At 36.4% G+C, this 25,978-nt stretch overlaps 2 protein-coding genes across 2 annotated transcripts; one reads left to right on the top strand and one right to left on the bottom strand.

Annotated features, from left to right (window-relative positions):
* Nucleotides 1-8,109: 8,109 nt before the first annotated feature.
* LOC120769650 (glycoprotein-N-acetylgalactosamine 3-beta-galactosyltransferase 1-like) lies at nucleotides 8,110-16,550 on the bottom strand. The gene is made up of 5 exons (XM_040096755.1): nucleotides 16,484-16,550; nucleotides 15,820-16,306; nucleotides 10,058-10,151; nucleotides 8,405-8,704; nucleotides 8,110-8,340 (listed from the first exon to the last, which is right to left on the bottom strand). Exons 1-5 carry the CDS (start codon nucleotides 16,548-16,550, stop codon nucleotides 8,116-8,118), a joined length of 1,173 nt encoding a protein of 390 aa, XP_039952689.1. The 3' UTR covers nucleotides 8,110-8,115.
* A 7,416-nt stretch (nucleotides 16,551-23,966) lies between these two features.
* On the top strand, nucleotides 23,967-25,061 carry LOC120767298 (cuticle protein-like). The gene is made up of 2 exons (XM_040093183.1): nucleotides 23,967-23,978; nucleotides 24,039-25,061. The coding sequence occupies exons 1-2, from the start codon at nucleotides 23,967-23,969 to the stop codon at nucleotides 25,059-25,061; spliced, it is 1,035 nt and encodes a 344-aa protein (XP_039949117.1).
* The last annotated feature ends 917 nt before the right edge of the window (nucleotides 25,062-25,978 follow it).

Raw genomic sequence — 25,978 nt, 5'->3', positions numbered from 1 at the left:
GAAGTTACCGGTTTTTCTTGTTTGCTCTTTATTCAATGCTTTATAAAAAATGTTACAGTGATCGCATTTAGTTCAAATATGCGCCGTTTCGTTCGAAAATCTGCTTTCATCTAGACGGCAGCTTCATAATACCCCCCCGTAGAAGCCCCCCTCTTTATTTGCGAAGAACTCGGGCAGCCACTATTCACAAGCCTCTTTTGAATTCAACTTTACACCAACAAGGGCATTTCCCATGGATAGGAACAAGTAGTAATCACTTGGCGCTATGTCCGAGCTATATAGTGAATACGATAAAACCTCACATCCGAGCTCCCGTCGCTTATGACGAGTGATCAACGAAGTGTGTGGCCTGGCGTTGTCCTCGTGGAACACTACACCCTTCCTATTGGCCAATTCTGGACGTTTCTGGTCTATCGCCTGCCTCAAGCGACCGTTTTCGCTTGATATTGTCGCATGTGATCCAGTTTTCGTCGCCAGTCACTATCCGCTTCAACAATGGGTCTATTTCTTTCCGTTTCAGCAGCATATCGCAGGCGTTAATTCGGTTCAGAGGTTTTTTTTGCGTCAAATCATGCGGCACACAAACATCAAGCTTTTTTGTGTATCCAGCCTTCTGCAGATGGTTTAAAATGGTTTGGTGACTAACTCCCATCTTCTAGGCGATGTCACGAGATGTCACATGCCGGTCTAACTCAATGTTTTCCATGATTTGATCGGTATTCATCGTCACAGTTCTTCCGTCGGCTGGTTTATCCATGGTGTCGTTTTCACCCGCTCTGAATCGTCGAAACCATTCCTCCGTAGTTCGAAATGATAGAGTACCATCCCCCAAAACACCATTAATCGCACGAAAGGTTTCCCTAGCGAGTTCGCCTTTAACGAAGGAAAACTTTAAAATATAACTCCATGTTTACACGGCTATAACTGTTGAACGCAATATCCAAACTAATCATGCATAGCGTCGTTTTGTAGGTTATGTCAAGACCTTTCAAAGATGAATAGTATTGCCACATACGAGCTTTGTAACGCTTTATACTTGTACATAGCCGCGAAATTCAAAAGACAAAAAGGCGGAAGGGAGATATTTGACAACCTAATATATATAGTATATTTATAACATAAAAATTTTAAGAATTGTAAAAAATCATTTCTTATGTATTGATTTCGAACTACAACGGATTTTTCATGAAAGAACCTTTTTAGGGCGTTTATTTAAAATAGCATTGGCGTAGTACCATTACACATATCTTCCGAGAAAACGCAAGACCGCGAACATGTACGGATATAAAGTTATAGATGAGAATATTTTCAACCTAGAGATATGTTATACTTATAAACTTACTTATAAACCAACTACTATTGAGCGACCGTGACAATAATCACGCGATAATATTCAACCGTAAAAAATATATTTACATTGCCCAAAAATTCTAAAATTTAGTCACATTGAAACATGAATTAATCCTAAGAGAATTCATGGATATTCCAAACAACTATAGGTATCGTGGTTAGTTCATAGTGGCTACTGTCGACTATCGTTCGCAATCACTATCAACAAGGTTCAAAGTCTGTTCCTGAAATTATGGGATCTACATTTAGATATGAAATACTTTGTCAATATACATACCATTGAATTATGCATGCTCCACAGTTGAGGAAACAGATAAAAATTTGATATACCTTTCCGCTGTTTTATATAGCCAAAAATATTACATAGATATTACACACATTATAATAGATCCACAAATATCGAGTAAATCAAATTCTGTCAAGGTATTTAGTATTTCGACTCTTATCCGTTCAAGGAACTATGACTAGATTTTGTAAAAACGAGAAGAAAAATTAGTAGCATATTTTTCCACAGTCTAATCTAAAAAGCTGGTTGTTTGTGATTCTCGATTCTGTCTCGGTTGTACTAGGCTCAGCCCTCTTTGGAGCAGATATGTATATATGTCAAAACCTGGTTAAAAATGCTGCTGAAGCACTAAGTTATATAGGTTTTATTTCTTATTCTTAGAGTTGATGGCTTTCACTTTTACTCTAGTGAATAATGCGAATCTTCAGAGTCGGCGTACAGTGCGCACCCAGGACGCTTTGGTGACATGGATTAGACGCGAATGTGTCCATACGCCATCGTGTGCAATAATTGGACCTGTTCCTATCCACTTTATGGATGATATTTCGGAAGAATTTTCATTTGCGGTTTGACGCAATCCAAATCGTGTAATAATTGAAATTGAGCGCGTCGGATGTTTGGTGAATGGACCCAAAACGATATGCCAACCGATCGCGATGTTAGCAAGAAAATTTTATTCATTTTTTGTTGAATGGGTTATAATCCACAAGCCATTGTTGAGAGTCATGTGTCTAAAAGAGGGGACGTGGATGTTGACGACCTCTGGTTCAAACTAGCTGGCGCTACATGCCTTACAGCCAACGATACAATACATTTTTTTAGGGAGAACTTTTGGTAAGCCTTTGGCGTGGCCTTCACGATCGTGCGATTTTACATCATTGGACTATTTTTTGAGGGATTATGTGAAATTGCTTGTCAACGGTGAAAAGATCGAGATGATTGACGCCTTGAAAGCAAATATTGCTGAAATATAGTAAAAAAGAAGTCGAAATTTGGTCTTTCGGCTGGAAAGCGATCACTTGTCCGAATTCATTTTATAAAATATTTTCACGTAGTTTCTCTACACACACTACTGTGCGTCGCAGAGTCAGCTGGGCTTTTGCAATGATGTGTCAGCAACGGTTGGTGAGATGGTTACGGCTGTTGTATGTTGCCACTGAGCGCTGACCTATGTTTGACTGGTTTTTGAAAAAAAATTTAATTTTTTTATTTTACTTTGATTTGAGATTCTTTAAGTCGTGCGTTCGTGTCCATTGGTTTTTGTTGTTTTAACAGAAGACGTGTGTTTTTTTATGTTTTCTGATTACAATATCTTCATTGCTGTTGCCATTGTTTTCGCTTTTAATTTTTTGTCACTCAATATTTTCGTTGTTTACGTAAATTACAGTAGGCAGTTAAGTGTGTCCGCGACTTAATCTTCCAAGGTGTGTCGGCCAGGCAAGTAAATGGTGCAAAACGCAAAAAATTTGCAAAAAGGTGGAGGCTTCAAATGATTTTATGCTCATGTTTATGCTGTTGTCAAACGTTTGCCGCTGCATCAAATTAGTTGGCGGCCGGTCATCCATTGTTGTTGGTTATGTGCGAAAAGTGACATTAGCTGACAGACGTAGATAGAGTTACAAGCGTGCGTTTCGTTTTGTTTTCTAAATATCAAAGATTGACCAATCTAGTGGCATAGAATTCATAGCAATGTACTGCCGGCAAAAAGTGTGTCAGCGAGTTGTTATAGTCGCCAAATAGTAATTCACCAATCAAGTAATATTTTCTGGTGACGAAATATTTACACTGGAAATCCTTCATAAAAGTGCTGACAGACGGATGTCATCAAAACTGAAACCTGAAAGAAACAGTTGTCTAGAACTACTTGTAGTTTAGACTGTTGTTCACTAATAACACTGTATAGTATTATATTATTAGTTTAATAACACAAAAACAAACATTTGATCTTGCTTAGCAGATGAAGACTTATAGGTTAAGGGGACAGTAGGGTAATCTTCTTTCAAAAAATTTTTTTTTTTTGCCTTTGCTTGTTCCCTTATACCCTTAGAATTAATGTAGAAACCCACTTTGCCATTGGAAGGCTTCAAAAAAGGCCCAAAAATAATAACACCGCTCGACGTTCGGAGCGCTAGGAGTGCACATCTCAAACTTTAAACGCGTTTTTCTCAAACACACACTTTTTTAAAATGGCGGACATGATTCCAGTCGAACTACCCAACCGATTTGCTTAATTTCTTTTTAAAATGTTCACAAAATGCATGGCTATCGTCCCTACTAGATTCATAATTTATTATAATGTCAATGTTATGACAAAATTTATGTAAAAAAAACATAGGGAAAAATTAAAAAAAAAACGTTAATTACTTTTTTATTTATGAACATTTTTTCATGACATTCACGTTCTTTTTAAGAATAAATTGGGGTTTTGTGTTTCAGATGATCCAAACATGAGAAATCGTGTCCGCCAGTGAAAAAACGCATCCATTTCTCCGACAGAAGTCATCAAAAAGTTATGAAAAAATGTGTTTATATACTCCACAATATACCTCATGATATCTGAAAAAAGTTCTATTGTAGAATAAAAATTTCTATTAAAAAAATGCCAAAAAACAGGCCAGATTACCCTACTGACCCTTTAAGAAAAAAGAGTTTCACTCTTAAAAATCATTAAACATACTAGTTCTGATACCCATGTTGTAGTAATTCCTTTATTTCATCAAATTATTATGGAATGAAAATTTTAACTAAATTTAGTGATCAACAATATATTGACAACATTATGTTTGCCTTTAGAATTAGCGAAAGATGTAAGATATTTTAAACAAACTAAATATACATACTTATTTTCCCTACCGTCGAATAAAGATGAAATCGATAATAACTTTGGTCTAACCCTCATATACCTAGCAAAATAGTTTCCACCTCTGCTCTTCTGGTTGATTGTGATCTATTAACAATATTATCTCACCATCATTCGCATCTTTTGGTGTTACAGCTCCTTGTGAGCTTTGGCCTGCAGATTATTTGCTCGATTTTTCCATTTTTTTATACCAAGCTTCCTTAAGTCTTCATGCAAATGCATATTGATCATCCATTCCACATGCTTAAGTGGTGAATACTGTAATCTCTATTCTTATTGTTCATTTTCGTTACATGGACGCAATTATCTAATAAGAAATGTTAAATTCAATGTTTTTAATACAAACATTTCCACGTCTCTTATTGCTTATGTTGGGCTGCATCCGAAATTAGCTCTTCGATTGTTATTTCAAATACAATTTTCACAGAGATATGCCTAACTTTATATATTTGCTCAACTATATTCTTACAAATTGACACGAGATTGCACAACTTGATTATTATTCCATTGGAGTAATGAGTTGGAAAGCTACAGTCCTTGTCTGCCCATTTTCGTATACTCGCATGCATTCGCTTGAAGCGTAAATAACAAAATTTTTTTTCCTTAAATATGTCAAACTTTGTGCATGAAAAGGAGTTTCTACGTAGAGCTCCTCTTCATTTCTTTAATATGCACGAAAAGCTCAGCCGAAAGTCATGATATTTTGTGGAAGAACAATTCATGGATTTACACGATGATAATGCACCATCGCATCGAGTCACGATTGTTACTGAATTTAAAGCCAAAACCGCAACAAATACCATCAATCAACCATCATATTCACCAGATTTGGCTCAGTGTGATTTTTTCTTGTTCCCCGAACTGAAATTGTCGCTTCGTGGAACCCGTTTTCAGTCGATAGAAGAGACAAAACAAAATTCGCTGAAGGCGCTAAAGGCGCTGAAGGCCAACCCAAAAAGTGCTTATGAAAAGTGTTTCAAGGACTTGAAAAATCGTTGGCATAAATATCTGGTGGGGACTTTTTTGAAGGCGACAAAATAAATATTGATAAATAATTTTTTTTTTTCATTTTATTAACTTTTTCGACACCATGTATAAAATTGCTTCTATTTCGATCCTCTGGATGACGTTTTGCACCTTAAGGTATTTCCCTGGCTTTGATTCCGGCAAGTTGTAAGTGAATAAAATTTTCGGTTGCACCCGAGCTTAGCCCTTCCTTTCGTATTTTAAGGTATATTTTTCTTTTTGAACATTAAACAAGTTTTCGTTCTTTATAACGGTGCCATCAAATTCAGATCAGAATCACGTTTTCCTTAAGAATTAAGTTGATGTATATTCAGAGAATAGACAGAAGCATTTGAACGTGAGCCGAAAAGTGTCATAAGTAAAGCGAAAGTACCTCAACATGGTATGTATGTAATATGTTTAATGATGAACTTTTCGCTTAGCAAAGATAACGCACTCACATATCAAATCGCGATCCTAATAGTTCCTTTTGAAAATCCGGGAAATAATCTTTGAATCAGTTTTTCTTTCGTCGTCACTGATATGCAGAATTTATTGGGAAATAGTTATAATCAGTCCTGAGTCCTATCAGATGCATCATGTCTATTGGGTTTAATAAAATCCTGAAATGCTATTATTAAAAAGCTCTTTTAGTGGGGAAGCAATGGAGACCCTGCAGTGTACATCTACTCCATTTGCGCCGTCACCAATAAAATACCATACAATTACCGGAATTTGTCACCATTCGCAATCTCACATCGATGCATAAAACTTTAATAAGTATTTTAATATCAACAAAAACTATTTAAATTTTATAGTAAATGCACAGTGGTGTTACCTAATTTGCATAATTTGTATTCAGCAATTATTTCAACACCCTTTCGTAAATATTTGTATGTGTTCATAAGTTTCATTGCCTTATGGCATTATGTTAATTATGAAGCGCATCTAAAAGTATGCTACAATAATATGATACTCCACTTTTAACATACAGTAACGGCCATAACTATTGGGAAGCCATCGCATTGATTATAAAAACAATGGGATTTGTATTTACTTATAGACATAACATTTTATACATTTGTCGAATAGACGTATGTAAGTTTATGTATTAAGTAAAAAAATAAATGTATATGTGACCTGGTCTACGAAAAGGGAGCTAACGGTCGAAAACTAGTTTTCTGGGAAAAGCTGTTTAAAATAATCGTCAGTTTCTCGTTATCTCATTAATTGTTCTCCTTTTTTTTGATATATGCATTTCCATGTGATAACATAAGATTTTTTGTAAAAGGTTTGGGCTTCACTCTGAAAAGTTCATAAGTTTCAATAAAATGTCTTATTTTTTCTGTTTATTTTCAACTAAATTTGTAGATACTTTTTAACACCCTTAGTACATAATTAAACCAAAAACTAGTAAAAACCTATTCGTATTATAATTAGAAAAGTAAAAATTATTAATTAAATGATAATAATTTTCAGGCTGACACTAGAAGTTCGTCAGTCGTCTCTGCATTACGCACGGGCGTTTGGAAATCTCAAATGCCACCAGATCTACATTCAATTGACCCTTCCCTTTGCCGGCCACCAGAGGCATCAAATCATATTTGCAAGCTGGATTCTTTTTTTCCATTCGGGCAACATAGCCAAGCCAGCTGTATTTTTATGAGACGTACTATATCTATATCACCGAAGAAATCATAAAGCTTACCATTCAAACGGATCCAGTGGTTCCCTTCGTCAAAGTATAAGGCTAATTGAAATTATTCATTGCTGTTCGTCAACGTGCCTGCTTCCGCACCATTCAACATAATATAATGGTTAGTTTGGCTTTGCGAAAGCGGGCTCAGCTTTTCAATTGCTTACTGAACCCGTGATAGTACCTGTTGCCTAGGGTAGCGTTCCGATTGATTCCATGGCTGAATTCATTGTTGTAATTTGTGCTTTATCCTAGATACGCAATCTTACATTACCTCGAAGTTATAACTCTCCACAATTGCGTGGTCTCCCATACCGACTATGTCGATATCATCGGCATTGACAAATAACTAGTGAGTCTTGAAAAAGAAAGTAACAGTACGATTAAGGTTTGCAGCGCGGTATTATATTTAAGAAATTGCTCGATAAGGGGTCGCCTTGTCTGAACCCTCGTCCTATTCTAGACATTCCCAATCAGTATTCTCTCCGGCATAATCGTTGTACATATCATCTATTTTTTCAATATTATTCAAAAATTTAGAATGAACACCTCAACAAATTATTATTAAATTGCTTATCTGCAAATAAATATCAGGATTCTATAGGGAAAATGTTATCTTATTCTATTCTTCTATAAATGGTAGAAAAGGTGTTCAAATCAAGGCGTTTTTTGAAGTACTTTTATGCTAATTTTTATTCTTTCATAATTTTGGGAAATTATTTTTTACGAGTGAAATAGTTCCCATACCAGGAATTGTACTATTTATTTACTTTCTATTATAGAAGGTGAAATGAACATGCAGAGATATATAACAATGTATAAACTACTTACGAAATATATTTGGAATACTTTTATAGAGTTAAATACAAACACTTAAAATAAATATATACAATATTTACATATATAGACGCATTCCTCTCACGGCATCTTCACCCACTTAAGGGGCATCCACGGGTCCGTTGTATTTCGATCATTAGAAAATCGATTTAAAAGTTCTGCGTAATCGATTTTATCAGGCAATATGACGTGGGCCTGTGGAAGCCCGACTGCGCGCAGATGGTAAATAAAAAACTCATATAAATACATTATAGCGGGATCTGTGTAGTGAAACGAAATGGAATAATTGGAACAGCAGTTAAGGCCCTAAAAATTAAAAAGAAAAAGTAATTAATTGTGCGGATAAATCTAAAAGCTAAGGAAGATTTACCCAATCCACTGTATATGGTGTCATGCGCTCTATCCAGTCTCCGCTGGACAAGGTTTCATTGCTATCCATAAAATCAGTCAATTGCAGTGGGAAAAATGTTTGTTTGTTTTCGCTAGACCGAATGAAGCGTCCGTCCACGGGCAATGCGCCCACATTTTGCAAACAAATACTCATACAGTAATCCTCGGGCAGCGCGTATTTAGTTGGTGGGCAAAGCGTTTCGTTATTAAAACCCGTTGTAACTACGCGGGAGAACGCTTCTTTGCTGAGAACATAGCCAGCGCCACCGGACATGTAGGTCTGTAAAGAAAGGCAAATCTTGGCATTTTTCATTGTATAAGATTTCATTGTTTTTGTGGACTGGCTCTATAGGAATGCCTTTTTCTTTTTGCAGATTTCTATTATCAATTTATTACGGAAACATACCATGAACGATTCGAATATAGTCGTGGCAAATCAGTGCGATTTCGATTCGAGACGATCAATAAATACCACTGAGGCAGTGTCATAGTTATGTTATACAACTGAGAGCGATGATAATTTATTGGGAAATAACAACTAAACCATATAGCTTGAGAGCATACATTAAATTTTTTGTTTAAAGAACTCACACCAGATCTCTATTGTGCTAAAAATGCGTTTTCAACAGCTTCTCGAACACTGGGTAATGATATCTTTGCTACAAAATCTATTCACTTTCTCACAGAATTATCCTGCTATGAGAAATGAACGGTGAAGTAGTAAACAAGTGTGATGAAGACACAATCAGGTCTACGCGGTTGGAACAGTCTCGGATTTTTATCCTCCAATTTGCGTACAGAAGTGTTGTTATGCTTATTTCAATACTTTTAATCAACACTTTTTATGTTACATATTTCATGTGCCTTCGCTTAGGCCCTTGAAATATGTCACTGACTTGCTGCTCAAACTGATCGATTGGAATCAAGTGCTTGTAAGAAAAACTCTTCCAGTGGACGACTTATCTTCACGAAATTTGACAAAAGCATTAAATAGTCTCTGAAGAAAGTGTTCAGTTCGGACAATTATGGGATATATGTATGTAGCTGCCATACAAATTGAACAATCGGAATCAAGTTCTTGTAATGAAATTTTTGCATTTATGAAAGGTATTATACTATATCTTCGGTGTAACCGAATGTTTAAATTAAATCTTATAAACAAGTAAAAGATTCCTTATTTTAAAAGTTTAGGCAAACATTTTCTTTCAAGATACGACCTGATGTATACAAATATATATGCACAAGAAACACTTCCTAACCACTTATTCTCTTAATGATACAAAAAAAGCCAAAATAAATGACAAATTTTCAAACCATGAATGAATAATTTATTGGAACATCAAATGATTGACGCTTGTCTATAAAACCTAGTAGCATATGAGCAAAAATATATATACATCTATAGTTAATATGTTTGTAGTGCCGACTTCATAAATTTGCATGCAAAATATTAGCAGACAAGCTTTTTTGCACGCCGTTAATCGAGCCAATTTAATGACGTCTTAATGACTTTATGTACCATAAAGATAATTTATGCGACGACTTACCAAATATATATGTTTATATACAAATGTTGGCAGTTTTTTTCAAAATTAAGTATGATATTTTAACATTTATGCGCTTACAAACTTACCACATTTAGTTGCACCAACTCGTAACCAAAGAAAACTGGCATTTCGGGGTCATAAGCATAGAGGGAATAACGTAAGTTTTCCATGATTACGTAGCTGTTGTAAAGAAAAAATTATAAAATCTTAAAAAACTGATAAATTAAGGGTTTTTTCTGTAAGTTAAAATTGGTATAATACGTTGTACTTCCAAAAAAATCTAGGTACTATTATTTCAAAAGCAGCAATAGAAGTCTTGTAATAGAGTACATATGTATGTGCAAAGTGTATTCCAAATTGAACAGAACTTAAAAACAAAAAACAGAACAAATGGCTTTTTCGGTAAAATCAATTTATTTTATTCAAAATAGTCTTCTTCTGTTTCAATATAGCTTCTTGCATGGTCCAAAAGCATGTCGAACGAGTGTTTTAGCTCGTTGGCCGGTATGGCCGCCATATGCCGGTGCAAGCCTTTTGAATGGCCTCTACGTCTGCATAACGCTTTCCTTTAATGGCCATATCAGGTAAATACGAGGTGTGGTTAATGGTTAAAATGTGATTTCTGGTCAAATAATCGGTCACAAGCATCCTTCGAATGTTGGGATCTGAGCAATTTTTGGTCGTCAGTCAATTTGTACGGAACAAACCCTGCGCACACCTTTCGTAAGCCCAAATGTTCGGCCAAAATGCACCACGGGGCGCCAGTTTCAAAAAGTCCTGTTTAGAGTGCTGGGTTTTAAAATATCAAATTATATGATTCCGTTTTTCCTATTTTGCGATGCAATATTATATTCAAAATATTTTTCAATTTGGTACGAAATTAATTCGGATTGACAAGGAGTGGGGGGTTATGATACATTTGGAAAAATATTGTCATTTTAGAAAATACATTGTTTTGTTTTAGCTGACGTTTGCTCATTACTTCCTTCAATCATCCTTGTTTAATAATATAATAGCCTCTCATGCTTGATGGCAACGTTCAATTAAATTTTCCCCATAGTCCAAATAAAGCGACTTCCAGGTATGTTGGAGTAGCCGCATAAAATATTTTGTTGTCGCTAAATATTTTCTTTATATTTTGCTTTTATTGAATTCTCTGAACATTCTCTAAACATATTCTACATATACGTCTATATACGTCTTGTGACTGTGATGACCAATCAAAGTAACTACATAGTTATCAAGTTTCCATTGAGTACAGGGTCTTCTTGTGTGTTTCAGATCATTGTCTTCTTTCAGTATCCAATCATGGTGATTCTTGACGTAAAGCATATCAGATAACTTCAGTAAATCCTATTTTTATAAATATATCATTCTAACAGTGAACAGGTTTTCAGGGATGAGCAGAGAAATATCCATTGCCCTTGATTAAATGTTTGTTCTTTCCTTAGCAAAACACTTCTCAGAGGGTTGAACAATACAAAAGTTGACAATCTGTTAGTATTACATTACTACACTCACGGGTGAGTCCAATACAACCTTTTTCAAGAAGAGGTTTGATTACAGTACTATTGATACCAGAACTCTGAAGTCTCGTTAGAGGTGTATCTAATTCTACATTAATGAACATTCGCTTAGTTTCCATCAGACTAACCTGTGCTTTCTTCTTCTTCATGGCTTTTCATCTACGTTTCCAGTTTCTCCAAAATGGTTTGAGCGCCTCTTCACAAATATGCAATTTAAAGACTACATCATCCCCGCAAAACTAATACAGTTGTGTAAACCGACGTTGAACAATACCAAAAGCTCTGTTAGGATCGGGAAGGTTTCAGACAAGGCGACTCCCAAATGTGTGACTTCTTCAATCTATTGCTCGAGAAAACAATTCGAGAGCTGAATAGAGAAGGTATAGCCTTCATGAAGCAAACAGTCGTCGCATTCCCGACTTGGTTCCCACGCCACTGCTGACAGTCATAACTTCGAGGTTGTAGATAATTTCTTTTAGTATCTTGAAACCAGCATTAACACTAACAACAATCTTCGCCTCGGATTCCAACGCAGAAAACCTCTTGCCAACAGCTACTATGACGTCGAGTTTTCGAGAGAAAGGTTCTGAGAAAGATTTATTGATTTATGGAGATTTGCGCATTCGAGGAAGCAAAGGAAGGGGCAGACCTTCCCTCCGTTGGAAAGACCAGGTGGAGAAGGACCTGGCTACACTTGGGATCTCCAATTGGCGCCGAACAACGAAAAAGCCGTTGTTGTAAACTCGGCTATAACCGCGTAAGCGATGTCTACGCCAACAAAGAAGATAAAGATTTAAAAACTTTGCAGTTTTTTTATTAGTCTATTTGGAACATTAAGACTGCTTCGTTAGAAAGGCTGGTTCAAATCGTTTCTTAAATGCGCACTAATTTTTCTTATTTTATGACTCGATGTATAAGATCGAAAAAACTGACCGAATTTCAGGCGTCAGTGATCACAAGTTTTCCGCAAATTAATCGCACAAAAGAAAAACTTTAAAAGTAAAAATTAAGTGAAATATTTAAGAAACAAAATTACAAAATCTTTGTCCAAACATAAAAAGAAGTTAATTTATTCAGAGAAATTATCATTCAACATCCATTATGGCCTCGTGTATTTCTAATTTATTCCGCGCTGCGAGATTATCAAACAAAACACACAAATAATATTTTCAACTGGAACTACGCTAAACACTGGCATAATGGACTCATCCGTAATCTTTATCACAGAAAGCACGTAACACAGCATCTTGAACGAAATTTCATAAATTAAATTGCCAAGAGATAAGCAAATATACCGCAAGAAGTGAGATACAACTAGAGCAGAAAAAAGTGGAGCAATTTCAATTTCTTTCTTTGTTTTGTTTAGTATTCTTTTCGTTCAAAATATCACACACCTCAAATATATTATAAACCATAAAAATATAGCGATATTTTCATTAAAACAGTGAGGAATTCCGATTGAATTTTTTACGAATCACGTTTGGTCTATTTGCGCTCTGTAAAAAGCGTCCAAAAGTTTAACGTACATATGTATGTGCTCTAATTCCAATTATTATTATTATCCAGTTTTATTGTTAGAGAAAAGGAATACACACTTCTAAGCAATTAAAATTAAGCTCGCCTTTAGTAGAAATATATATACCGATTACATAGAACTTACTATAAATTTGAATGCTAGCAGCAAACCAAGAATAATAGCGTTAGTGTTTACGACGGTTTCATCCAATTACTCATTTTGGAGTGCGTTTGCTAAGGGCATACAATGGTTCGTGAGGTCATGATTAACTCATGCTAAACTCAGAAGTTAAGTTCCCTAGAACCTGAAGAATAATTAGATATATAGCTGATGCAATAATTTTTATTAACGTACTTGATATTCAAGGCGAGGGATAGGGTTCTAATACAAACAAATAAGGAAGGGCTATCAGTTTATACTCTTGCAACTTCAAGAATCAAAGCCTGGGAAATACCTTAAGGTGCAAACCATCAACCAGAGGATCAGAATCCAAGCAATTATATACATATATTATTATATTAAACACGATTTTTTTTATGTCAGAAATACTGCTTCAATGCTACAAAGATAAGACGTTTTTGCAGCGGATCGTGACTGGTTATGAAAAAGCTCAAAAGAACATATTTGAAACGTGATCAACTAGACAAACAGCACAGCCGCATATCCATAACTCCAAGGAAATGCTCTGTATTTGGTGGGATCAGAAGAGTGTGTTGTATAAGCTTCTAAAACCGGGTTAAATCATCAGTGAGGAACGCTACCGACAGCAACTCATCAGATGGAAACGAACGTTTGCCGAAAAACTCCCGAAATTTGCGACTGAAAACAAGCAAATTACTTTCCATCATAATAACACCCAGACTCATGTTGCAATACTATCCTATTAAAAGCTATTTAAAAAATAGTACCTGGGAAGACCGCCTTATAGCTTGGGTCTTTCCTATTTTAACCACTATTTGTTCCGATCGAAGAAGAACACCCTCGCTGGAACACGGTTCACAGACCAGAAGAGAGTATCAAAAATTGGTTCGATTTATTCTTAGCCGTCAGCCGCCTCAAATCTTTTGGGATGGAATACACAAATTGCTAAAAAGATGAGAAAATGTTATAGCTTCGGGCGAGGAATACTTGGAATAATACTTCTGTTTATATTTTGCTTAAATAAACAGTCAATTTTTGAAGACAAAAAAACGAATGTATGTATATGGTAATAGATCCAATAAATTTTTCTCCAATCGAGAAAAGGTGAGTTCTCTAATCGAATTCTAGTGTGGAATGATATCCAAAATGAAAATTCACTAGAGAATAGTTTGCAAACAAGATAAAACTTTAACTTTGGTTGCAACGAAAATACTAAAGATTTCTAACAAGAACTTGATTTGGGTAGGTGAGTTAGATTGGCAGTTTTATGTTACAGTAAACAGCTTCTTGGGGAGAAAAGAACGTGTACGACGTTTCTGGTCCATATCAAAAAATCTGCAGGACTAGTTCGCGTATATACAGACAGACGGGTAGAAAGACAGACGGACATTGCTAAAGAAACTCAGCTCGTCCTGCTGATAATTTAAATACATATTTTCTAAGGTCACCTGCGTTTCGTTTAGAATGTGATAGGCATCGGGGCAAACTTAAAATACCCCGTTGAGGGTAAAATTAAAGAAATTATATAATTTAATAATCAACAATTCTCTTCTAGTTAATACTGGCTTTGCTATACAAAACCGGATTAATTATTTTTCGATTTAGTTGTAATAGAATTACTGCAATCCCACAAGCGAGTATATCAAAAAATCTAAAGTGTTGCATAGTACAATTGATTTAGAGTTAATAGTCATTCGTTCATTATTGTCCATTTATTTTGGTCTTTAAAATAACCGAATAATGAAAATAAAAGAAATTTGAATTAATTTATAGTTGTTGTGTTATTAAATAATAACGCTGATAGAGTTGTATTCTGCACCGCATCTAAATACTTTTTCACTTTCTTCGAGCATCCTATCACAAATAACTTATTCCACGCTTTTCATTACTCCTAATCGTTTCAGTAGCATCTCACTTCATACCATTTTTGTGCCAATTATTTTAGTTTCTGTTGACATTTTCATATTCCACTTCATTTCACGTTCTATTACAACAGTTAGAAAGTATTTTATTCTTCACTTTGTTTTTAGCAACAATTTTGTTCTAAAAAAACTTGTTTTTATTTGTATTTTTCTGTTCCTTTTGAATATTTTTGTCATAAATAAAATGATCTGACTGAACGTTGGCGGTAAAGAGATAAAAATAAACCGCATTTGAACGCTTTGTCTAATGAACTAGTACAGTTTTGCTGTTTGCTTAGCCAGAAACTTGTTTCACATTTCTCGACTTCTTTCTTTTTAATTATGCTACTTTTATTTTAAATTGTTTTTCTGTTTGTTTTGTTATCAATATTTTGCTAGCCACATATAGCAGCACATTCTTTAATTATACTTGCTGAGGTAAAATAGCATTCGAACAAGTTTATGCAGAATCAAAAATCATTTCGCTTTTACACATTTTACAATTCAAATTTCGATTTGCATAGTTAGTTTAGATAGCGGTCATTCACCGCTGTCGCCAAGTGTGTTCCTTAAGTTTGAAGGTTACATAACTTTTCGAAGAATGGGCAAATTATGCCAAAATTCAAATGCGACGCCGTGGCATTTTCCAACGCTTCGCAGCAAATAATAACAACAATTTTTTACCACTTCTTTTACAATAAACAACTTCTCACAAAATACTGCATTTCACTTTCTTATTTTCTTATTTATGCACACTCACTCACGTATCATCGTCCGCCTTCAGAAACCAATCGTAATCCGCGTAATGCCGGGCGTATACGTAACGAAATCCTTGATGCACTTTATGCCACAACAGATCGTACTTATCGGAGGCACTGTCCACCACCGGCACAGCGCCCAATTCAACATCCGCGGCGCTGCTGAGGAAGATGAGGCGCGTGCAGCGCTTGCCCCAAGTAGCTTTCACGTGTGCGGCGCGCGTTTCGTGCTGCGCCGGTGTGGTCAACACCATGCAAAGCACGCGCACTTCCGCCGCTAGCTGTTGCTGCAGTGTGTTTGCATCGCTTTTCAGCTGTTGCAAGGCGGTTTGATAGCCCGTCTGCCAATTCTCAGTGGCCGTGCTGTGTTGTCGCAGCTGCGCCGTCTGCAGCAGGAAGCGATCATAGCAGAGCAATGTGGTGAGCGCCATCAGGAAGCCGAGCACGTAGCCGTAGAGAAATTGCAACTGTTTTCTGAAAGGCAGTAAAGACTCTGAAAAAGTAAAGAAGGAAAGCCGATTTTGCATTTATTTGGAATATAACAGCGCACAATAATTATTTCTAGATCTTGTAGATATTTTTATAGCATGATTTATTTACTTGCTTTTAGCTAGTTAAATTGCGTCGCGTGTTTCAAATGATTTATGATTTGTATCTTCATTGTACTCACTTTCTGTTGACTTTGCGTCCTTGTTGGCGGTCGCGCATACGCGCTGCAGTTCCAGCAAACGATTCATCGTCTTTGTGACGGAAGCAAAGTAAAAAATAAATGCAAGCGCTGAGTATACTGGATTGCCACCGCTTAAACTAAGCGCCGCGCTTTGGGCTAACGCGTCTTAACTGCTCTTTGTGCTGAAAGCAACTCATCGCTTGCGCTTCGAATATATAGCATTATACTCAATCGCCGCGTTTAAGTCTTCCACATGCACTCGTACATCTCCAGCGGTCGGTGGCTGTTTTGCCTGTAGCATTGTCAAGTGTTTAAACGACCGGTTTACGACCACTTATCTGCATGTCTTTTTTTTGGCAAAGCAAAATAAACCGTTTGTTCGTTGTGCTACTAATTCTTAAAGATCTCCCGCATAGATGTATGTAGTGTTGTTTTAAAGACTATGTTACGTGGGCTTGAGTAAATGTAAACATAGACTCAGTATGTGGTCCACATTTTTGCTCACCACTGTTGTGGTATGCTGGCAAGGGAGTTTTTTATTGTTGCAAAAATCTCTCGATATTTACGATTCAAAGGCAATAAAAAGTACAAAATAATAGAAAAAGTATGATGGCTTTATAGCAAGGCAAATATAATTCCAACTGACGTAATCCGTACCTTTAATTTAGCGAACTTACACAAAAGTATGAAGTACTCAGAACAAAAAAAATTAGCAAACGTATTCATACAAGCTTTTACTTTTAGTAGATCAGTGGTAAAAACCAAAAAAATATAGAAAAGAAAGATATAAGAACAAACATTAAAGCAACAATAATTTACGTCAGAGGTCGGAGAAGCGTGGGAGAATTTTTAAGGACTAAAAAGAGTTTATCCGATTACCGTCAAAGTAAAAATTCTAACTAAAAATATCGAAGAAAGAATTTGTCTAAAATTGTGTATTACTAAACAAATTTCGTGTGCGAAATCATTGCGAATGATGAAAAAGACCTACGGTGATTCAGTTTAATCAAAAACACAATCCTACGAGTGGTACAAAGCCTTCAAAGGCGGTAAATAACGTTAAAGACATGCCTCGTTCTTGAGGACCTACGAAAATATTAAAAAAGTGAAGGATATAGCGCTTGAAAATTATTTGACAAATGTTAGACAGATGCCAAGAGAGCTTGACATTTCTCACAAGATGATTTTAGTGTATATTTTGGGTATGAAACGCGTTCTTTTTCGATTCGTCTCGATAAAGCCGTATCGAGGTGTTTACGTAAGAACATTCGTCGAAAACGGCCGGGTGGAAGAACAATTCATGGATTTTAATCGACTACAATTGTGACCGAATTTAAAGCCAAAAACACAATGAATATCGATCAACCACCGTATTCACCAGATTTGGTTCCATGTGAATATTTCTTTTTCCCTAAACTGAAATTGTCGCTCCTTGGGACCTGTGTTCTGTCGATCGAAAAGATAAAACAAAATTCGCTGAAGGAGCTGAACGCCATCCCAAAAAGTGCTTATGCAAAGTGTTTCGAGGACTGAGAAATCATTGGCATAAGTGTACTACAACTGGGGTAGATTAATTTGAAAGTGACAAAATAAATATTGATAAATAATTAAATAATAAATTGTTTAATATTCCCGGGTACATTTTTGTCATAATTTATGCTATAGTTGTCCGATATCAGCAATTCTGACAACTGAGCTGTTTTTTGGCGAGGAAAGGATGTCTGTACAATTTCAGACCAATATCTCTCAAGTTAAGAGACTAGTTCGGGTATATGCAAACGAGCACGGCGCTAAATAACATAAATTGAAAAAGTGATGCATTTAGTTTCAATAAAATATCACACATTTCGACCAACCTGAACGGTTTAAATACAGGTAGAAAGATTGAAATCATTCCAAGGGGAAAAGCCCAAAATTGATGATTTTGTAGATTAAGGCCTTTCTGCGCGAGCTATTGTTTCCAAAATTAATAGAAATCCAAATGTCGTCTACAATTTTTAATCGAATTCGTCGTCATATGGAAAAAATATGAAAGGAAGACAAAAAAGGCGACAACAAAATCAGAAAGATATTTGGAAAATATTTCAAAAGTGACGCTGCAACAAAAAAATAAAAAAAAAGAGAAAAGTGGTTCCAATGCCAGTGTTTCCACTGTGAGAAGAAGTTATGAGCAATCGGCACTCTAATACCTTCGAAACAAAACTACCTCTAAATGCCCAACGGAAGGACTTTCATTTTGCGTCCTTTAATCTCGATGGTTAATTTAAAAATATTCTTATATTGAGATTACTGTATCTATTCAAGTGACTCAAATTTAAAAGCACATTTTTTGAGTTAGGTATTCATTAAAACACCAGTGGCGGATTCAGAGGGGGGAAATGGAGGACATTAATATCTGACAAAAGTTAGTAACTCCAAAGTAAGGAAACAGTGGGAAAAGCAACGATTGTCATCCCAACCATGTACAAATTTCAATTTTTAATTGGGATTTTTTGTTATATTCTATCTCTAACTCATTCGCTCGTCGTGACTTTTCAGAAAGAATCGATCGATCTGGCAAAAGCATCAAATAAGATAGATACACTGCTTGTAACGTTCCGAAATCGAAGACAAAAAGCTGAGGAACATTTTCGATTCATTTATTCAGCCACGAAAAAATGACGGCAGAAGTGAAATTTGGCGAAAGAAAACCAAGAATCTGCAGCCGACAAACAAAACGCGAAAATTTCTGCGGGAAAAATTGCGATGAATACTATAGGGTCTCAGTGTACATTCCTCTGTTGGATACAAAAGGCGAAGATTTGAAGACGTGCGACTTCTAGAGAAGTATTGGATGAATTTCAACTGAATTTGCTGCTACCAGAAAAAGTATGTGCTTTGAAAACCAAAGGAATGGAATATCTTACTGACTGTTTGATAGATAGATTCAAAGGCCTTTTGGATAATGACAACGTCGTGTGACGTTTGAAACTTAAAGGTGAACTTGATCACTGGCAGTGCCATTGGGGGCAGAAACAAAGGGCAAAAAGTTACCGACTAGACTATGCCCCATAATTCATAGTTTTCTTCGCATATTCTGCACGCTTTCTGTGACGAATTCAAGCTCTGAACGCTCTTTTTCGACACTGCGGTGCATGAAAACATGGCTGAGGACGAACATGCTTCACGATAGATTGATCGGCCTGGCGTTGCTGCACACGCATCATGACACTGAAGTCACTGCAAAAGAAGTTCTCGAGTGATTCCCAAAACTTGGCCCATATCGTTTTGTTTCGTGAAAATTTTCTATTCAATACATGAATTGACTACTGTATTAAAAATTGCAATAAAGAATGTTACGCGCACGTGTACGATTTATAATGAATTTCTTCAGTTTAGTAGGATTTGATATAAGAAAGTTGATTTAAAATTTTTTCACCTTGATATTAAACTGTATAAAACTAGTATATTTAATATAATAATCTTCATATTTAAAGTACATGTTTATTCACCACACAATTAACATGCCTTAGACTAATAAAATTGTCCCAGGGTTTCACTAGAACACCTCAAATACAATCATGAATGCAATAAAGTCAGCTGGATGTTCAAAAACCCTGATATTAGTTATAGGGGGGCCGGGTCAATTTTTTTCCCAAATCTATCCATTTTAGGCAGAAAGGTAAAAAGTCTGACTCATAGATGGCACTACTAGTATTAAATCCATACGATTTTCAGTTTGCCTAAACCTTCAAAAGGCGTGTTCAAATTTTGGATCATTACTTTGTGGGTAATACCATTTTGAGTGAAACAACTTTTGTTATTGTGAAAAAATGTAATCAGGAATTTCGCTCTTTTTGAGGGCAAAAAAACTGTTTAAACAAAAACTTGGCTTGAAGAGGAGTTTGCGGACACTGCTCTAGGAAAATCAACAATCAAAAGATTGGTAAGTTAAGTTAAGAAGTGGTAAAATGAACACCGAAAACGGTGAACGCAGTGGGCGCCCAAACGACGTTGTTACCGACGAAAACATCAAAAAAATCCATAAAATATTTTTGGATGACCGTAATTTTGTATTCCGCAAAATTCTTAAGGAGGTATGTCTGAAAAGTAGTTCAACAGTCCCTTGGCATCAAAAGCTTGCCTCTAGAAGAAGGATTGTAACAAAAATTAATAACAACTGCATAATTAAATTACTTAACTGCGCACGCTCGAATTTCAAATCCGATTTTCTGCTCTACTTTAGTAAATAGCGGCGACCGTTGCGGCAGGCAGGTGAAGTATGGGAAACAAGGTGACAAAAAGACTCCGAATTATGATGATTCAGCTAATAGGCGCTGACACTCAATTTTTTTATAAACTATTTCTTTTTTTGACGTTCATCATTTTTCCCCTTTTTGATTTGGGAATGAATAAGTTAGGTAATATTTTGATATATGAAAGTCAAAAATTTATAATTTGGACTTCCTTTTCAGAGCAGAAAAAAGTAGTTGGCGTTGATTGTTAGTACATAGAACAATCTTAAAAGCAAATCGTTTGTCAGAGTTTTGAGTTAGTTTTAAGCGGAGTCTTTTTTACTTCAACTTCTATACTTAAAACTTGAACTATATTTAATATTAATGAAAATCTGAAAAGTCAACGTAAACTCAAAGTGAGAGGAACAGACTATGGTATCGAAATTAGTATCTAAATTAAAGCAAATGAACCAACCAAAACTATTGTGATAGGAAAAATTTATTTTGAAATATATATACATTTTAAACTGTACTTTTGAATTTACTCAGAGTATAGACGAAGCTAACAAATGGAAATGCGTCGGCGTACTAACTATATTATATACAAGGTGCATTCCAAAAAAACAGAACTTGTTAAATCTAGCATCAAAATCCGTGATCTCCGGAAATTCAATCGAAACTGTGCGTGAATTCAACAAAAATCAGCCGAAATCATTATTAAAATTCATGGAATTGAAATTGAACATCTCTAAAACATTGATTAATCGTATCTTGACCGAACATTTGGCATGGAGAAGTCAAAAGTGAAGACAATGCTGATTTGTTTTTATGATTCCAAGGATATTGTCAACGAAGAATTTGTTCCACCCGGCCAAAACGTTAATGCAGTATTCTACCTTGGAGTTTTGAAGCATTTAGTGCGCCGTATTCGAGGTGTTCGGCCCAAATATCGCGAAAATGAAAGTTGGTGTTTGTTGCACGGTAATGCGCCGTCTCATCGATCGACGCTTGTGACCGATTATTTGGCCAAAAATCACATTTTAACCATTAACAACTCCTCGTATTCACCTGATATGGCACCGTGCGACTTCTTCCTTTTCGGAAAAATGCATTTGCCCATGAAAGAAAAGAATTATGCAGACGTAGAGGCCATTCAAAAGGCTTGCAGCGGCATATGGCGGCCATACCGGCCAACGAGCTAAAACACTCGTTCGACATGCTTTTGGACCATGCAAAAAGCTGCATTGAAGCAGAAGGAGACTATTTTGAGTAAAATAATTGATTTTGCCGAAAAAACATTTGTTCAATTAAACTTGGGATATAGATAAAATATTACTATAGAAAAAACCATCACATATTCAGGGCTCTATTGCCACTTTCTTAAGAAATTTTATAGCCCTCAAATCGCTCTACAATTTTCGAAATTTGGTACTTTTTATAAAATCAGACGTGAGTCTATAACTTCGGAACCTTGGCCTACCGGACTTTATGCCCGCTATGTCGGTCAGTGTGAAAGTTACATTCAACAACTGGCGTAGACCGGAAGTCGTGAGCTGCTTGAGCCATATGTAAAAGAATCGTTTCTGGCCACTCGCAAGTGAATGGCGATCAGAGAACTTTCCTCACTTGCGTGAACTTCTACACATGACCCCATCCTCCCCGAATTAAAAGACAGCGGCTACGCTGGCTAGGTCATGTTGTCCGAATGGACGAAAACACTCCAGCTCTGAAAGTATTCGACGCTGAACCCGCCGGGGGAAGCAGAGGAATAGGAAGACCTCCACTCCGTTGGAAGGACCAGGTGGAGAAGGACCTGGCTACGCTTGGAATATCCAATTGACGCCACGTAGCGAAAAGAAGACACGACTGGCGCGCTGTTGTTAACTCGGCTATAATCGAGTAAGCGGTGTCTACGCCAATTAAGAAGAAGAAGAATGCCAAAATTAATACAATCAGTCTAGACCTCCCCTAACACCCAATTGACCTTAATATTTATTTCCGACTTTCTAGCTGAATTTAAGCCATTTATATTGGTATCAGGATGTGATATTTTAATAAAGTTAAGTGGATTGTGTGGTTTAGCGCTGAACACGATTGAAATTAAACCAGATATTTGCTCTAAGTCTTACATACCTGATGATTGCCGCTTCTTGAGTGGACGTCTTGATGTTATAAAAAAGAAAAATTATATGTTTAACATCTTTGGTTGAATTTATATAATTTACAAATATCTAGTTGAGTTAAATATGTTGCTTTTAATATAAATATCGCGAACTTGAATCAAAATCCAATCATGAAAGTAAGTGAGTCTATGATACATAATATCAGTTAAGAAGATGCCAAAACTGTTGGATGCAAATCATATCTTGAAGCAGTTCTTCCCGCGCGTCGAAGTTCAGCTCGTTGCTTTTAGAAAATGTTTTATCGTCAACTGAGCCGTTTAAGTCTCTAGTTGTTCCTGTGTTCGAAAAGTCAAGGTCAAAATCTTCACTAACTAGACGCTCTTTCTGTGGCATTTTGGTTCCTCTTCAGAATAACTTTGTTGTATTTACATATATATTGATAATAGATAAATCCGAACTTTGAATTTTGCTTACTCTTTTATGGGAAATTTGAAGGCCCATATTATTTCAATAGCATTTTTTCTACTATGTCACCTTTTTTATAATAGGCTGCAAGAAAACGCGTAACGCTGACTAGTGTATTTATAGTACACGTTGGTACATAGACAAAAGCTCATACGTACATACATACATATGTTCATACATAATAACTTCACACTAACTAGAAACCGAAAGTGTAAGAAATGCCCTAAAATAATTGATACGTAAGCTGCAGGGGCCATAAGTAACTATCATGCACACTTGATTTTTCGACACATTTTGGTTATGCATTTCTTTCTTTTTACTAAAGTTTTGGTATTGATGTTACAAGCAAACAACCAATATTTGGAGTACATTAGTAAATTGTTGTAATACAATGACTAAACCAATTTTTTGTCGCATAGGCTCTTTGCTGTTGAACAATGCTCAATGTAAGTAGCCGGTGATATATTGTTATTGTTTTCATTGTTAATGTTATTATTGTTGTTATTTTTATTTGGTTGACCGACCGAAAATTCCCCACTTCATTATTGGCCACCCTTGCATTATAAATACTTCACGTGCTTCGTTGGAAGATCACAGTTACACACAGCATCCAATCAGAGCGAGTTGTCAGCGCTCAGTTTGTAATAACCGTAATTCATTCAGTGGATATATTGAACAAATATGGCTTTCAAGGTAACACAAATTTCAAGCGATTTCATAAGGATTCCTAACTCTTTTCCATTACCGTTACAGTTTGTGCTCCTAATTTGCGTAGCAGCAGCAACGCAGGGAATCGTTACCGCTGAATTCAACTACAATCCCGATCTATATAATGGCAACAATAGCAATAACAACCAAAACAACGGCGTGTATAATATAAATAGCTACAACGATAATGTCAAGCAGCCGGCCAACAGTTACAATGCGCCATTGGCAGCCCTCAACGCCTTTAATGGTAATGCGCCAGCGCCATCACAACAACAACAACAGCAGCAACAACCAAATTCCAATGGTTATAATTACAACCCGAATAATTATAACAACAACGCAGCTCAACAACAACCAGAGAACCAACAAGGGCAGTCAGCGAGACAGAGCAACTATGATTTCAACAACGGCGCAGCCCAAAAGCAGCTCCCTAACTCCGTACCCACACCGGCTGGCTACGACTACAGCCCACAAAACTTTGCCGGTCTCACGTCATCATCGTCGGCTTCTGCTTCGGCCTCGGAATCTGATGCTACTTTCACCAAACTTGAGACATCCTTCAACTCACAAGCTCACCACCGCGCCGCACCTACCGCAGCACCAGTGGAGGAATACAATCCACCCGCCAAATACGATTACAGCTACAATGTGCATGATGACGAGACCGGTGACATTAAGTCCCATGCTGAAGCCCGTGATGGCTACTTCGTGCAAGGCTCGTACAGTGTGGTCGATCCAGATGGTTTCCAGCGCACCGTTACTTACACGGTGGATGGGCCTAGTGGGTTCAATGCCGTCGTTAATCGTGTGCCATATGCCATCAAAGCCGCGCGTACAATCACCCTGAGCGCGCCAGCTTCCTCTGTCGCACCCGTTTCTAAGCTAGCAGAGTTGCCACTTAGCAATGACATTTCGCTAACAGAATCTTCGGCAGTTTCAGCATCATCCTCCTCGGCTGCAGAGCAGAAAGCAATTGATACAGTAGGTACTGAATTACCAGTACAACCACATGACAGTTACTTGGCGCCCCCAGTCGATTCCCGTGACGGTAAAGGGCCTTACCCGTAAGAGCTTGCTGCTTTTTGCGCTCATTCTCTGTTACATACTTGTTAATTTCTTTGTAGTCGATTGAATTTTTTTATTATACACTCAATAAACCAAGTTAAATTTAAGTTTTGTTAGCCAAAATAACTTTTGTTTCCTTCAAACCATATTTAATACTGATATCCGATAATTAACCTCAAATTATGAACATATCATGTTGTTAAACGTGCACCGAACTTGAGTCCAAAATAGGTTTAATTCTGACAAAGGAATTTGTCCCTTAAGAAAAGAGAACGATTTATGGAAACCTCTCATAACGAGTAGATAGATAGTTGTGAGAGGAAGTACACTGCGTACACTGCGACCATTGGTCTATTGTGCCCATCATAGCGAACAAAAACCTTAATAAATCAAATAAAAAAGTTTTCCTAACAACCTGCCACAGAAAATCTTAAAAAAAAACTACAGTCTGAAAATAAGTGAAACGGGTTGATAACCTCGCCCACTTCCCACATAACGGCAAACTACTAAAACATTAAATTTTACATGCAGGACATTTTACATCCAAAAATATTTTATAAGAGCCGGTGTCCAAATCGGACAATGGACCACTTTTAAGTGAAATCACATATCTCAGACATCCTCCAACGATTTCAATCAATTTCGGTGCATAACATTATTTTAATATGGGGAAATCGGATTAAAATCAGACCTACTTTCCATATAACACAGTTTTAAACTCCACCTGATTCTTTCAGATTTCAGTATATGAATAAAGCATCAGTTAATACAGTGGAGTAAAACATTGTACGAATAGTGCCTTTAAATTTGTGCCACCTTATGGCCAAAAATTGTTTAAAACGAACCAAAACTGTTTAAACCCCTAGGTTATTGGACACCAGTGTCTATATTTGACTTTTTTACCGAAAATATCGGTCAAT

Source organism: Bactrocera tryoni, chromosome 2, assembly GCF_016617805.1.
Source record: "Bactrocera tryoni isolate S06 chromosome 2, CSIRO_BtryS06_freeze2, whole genome shotgun sequence".
Lineage (NCBI taxonomy): Eukaryota > Metazoa > Arthropoda > Insecta > Diptera > Tephritidae > Bactrocera > Bactrocera tryoni.
The sequence above is the reverse complement of the archived record's forward strand: the minus strand, read 5'-3'. Positions and strand labels throughout refer to the sequence as shown.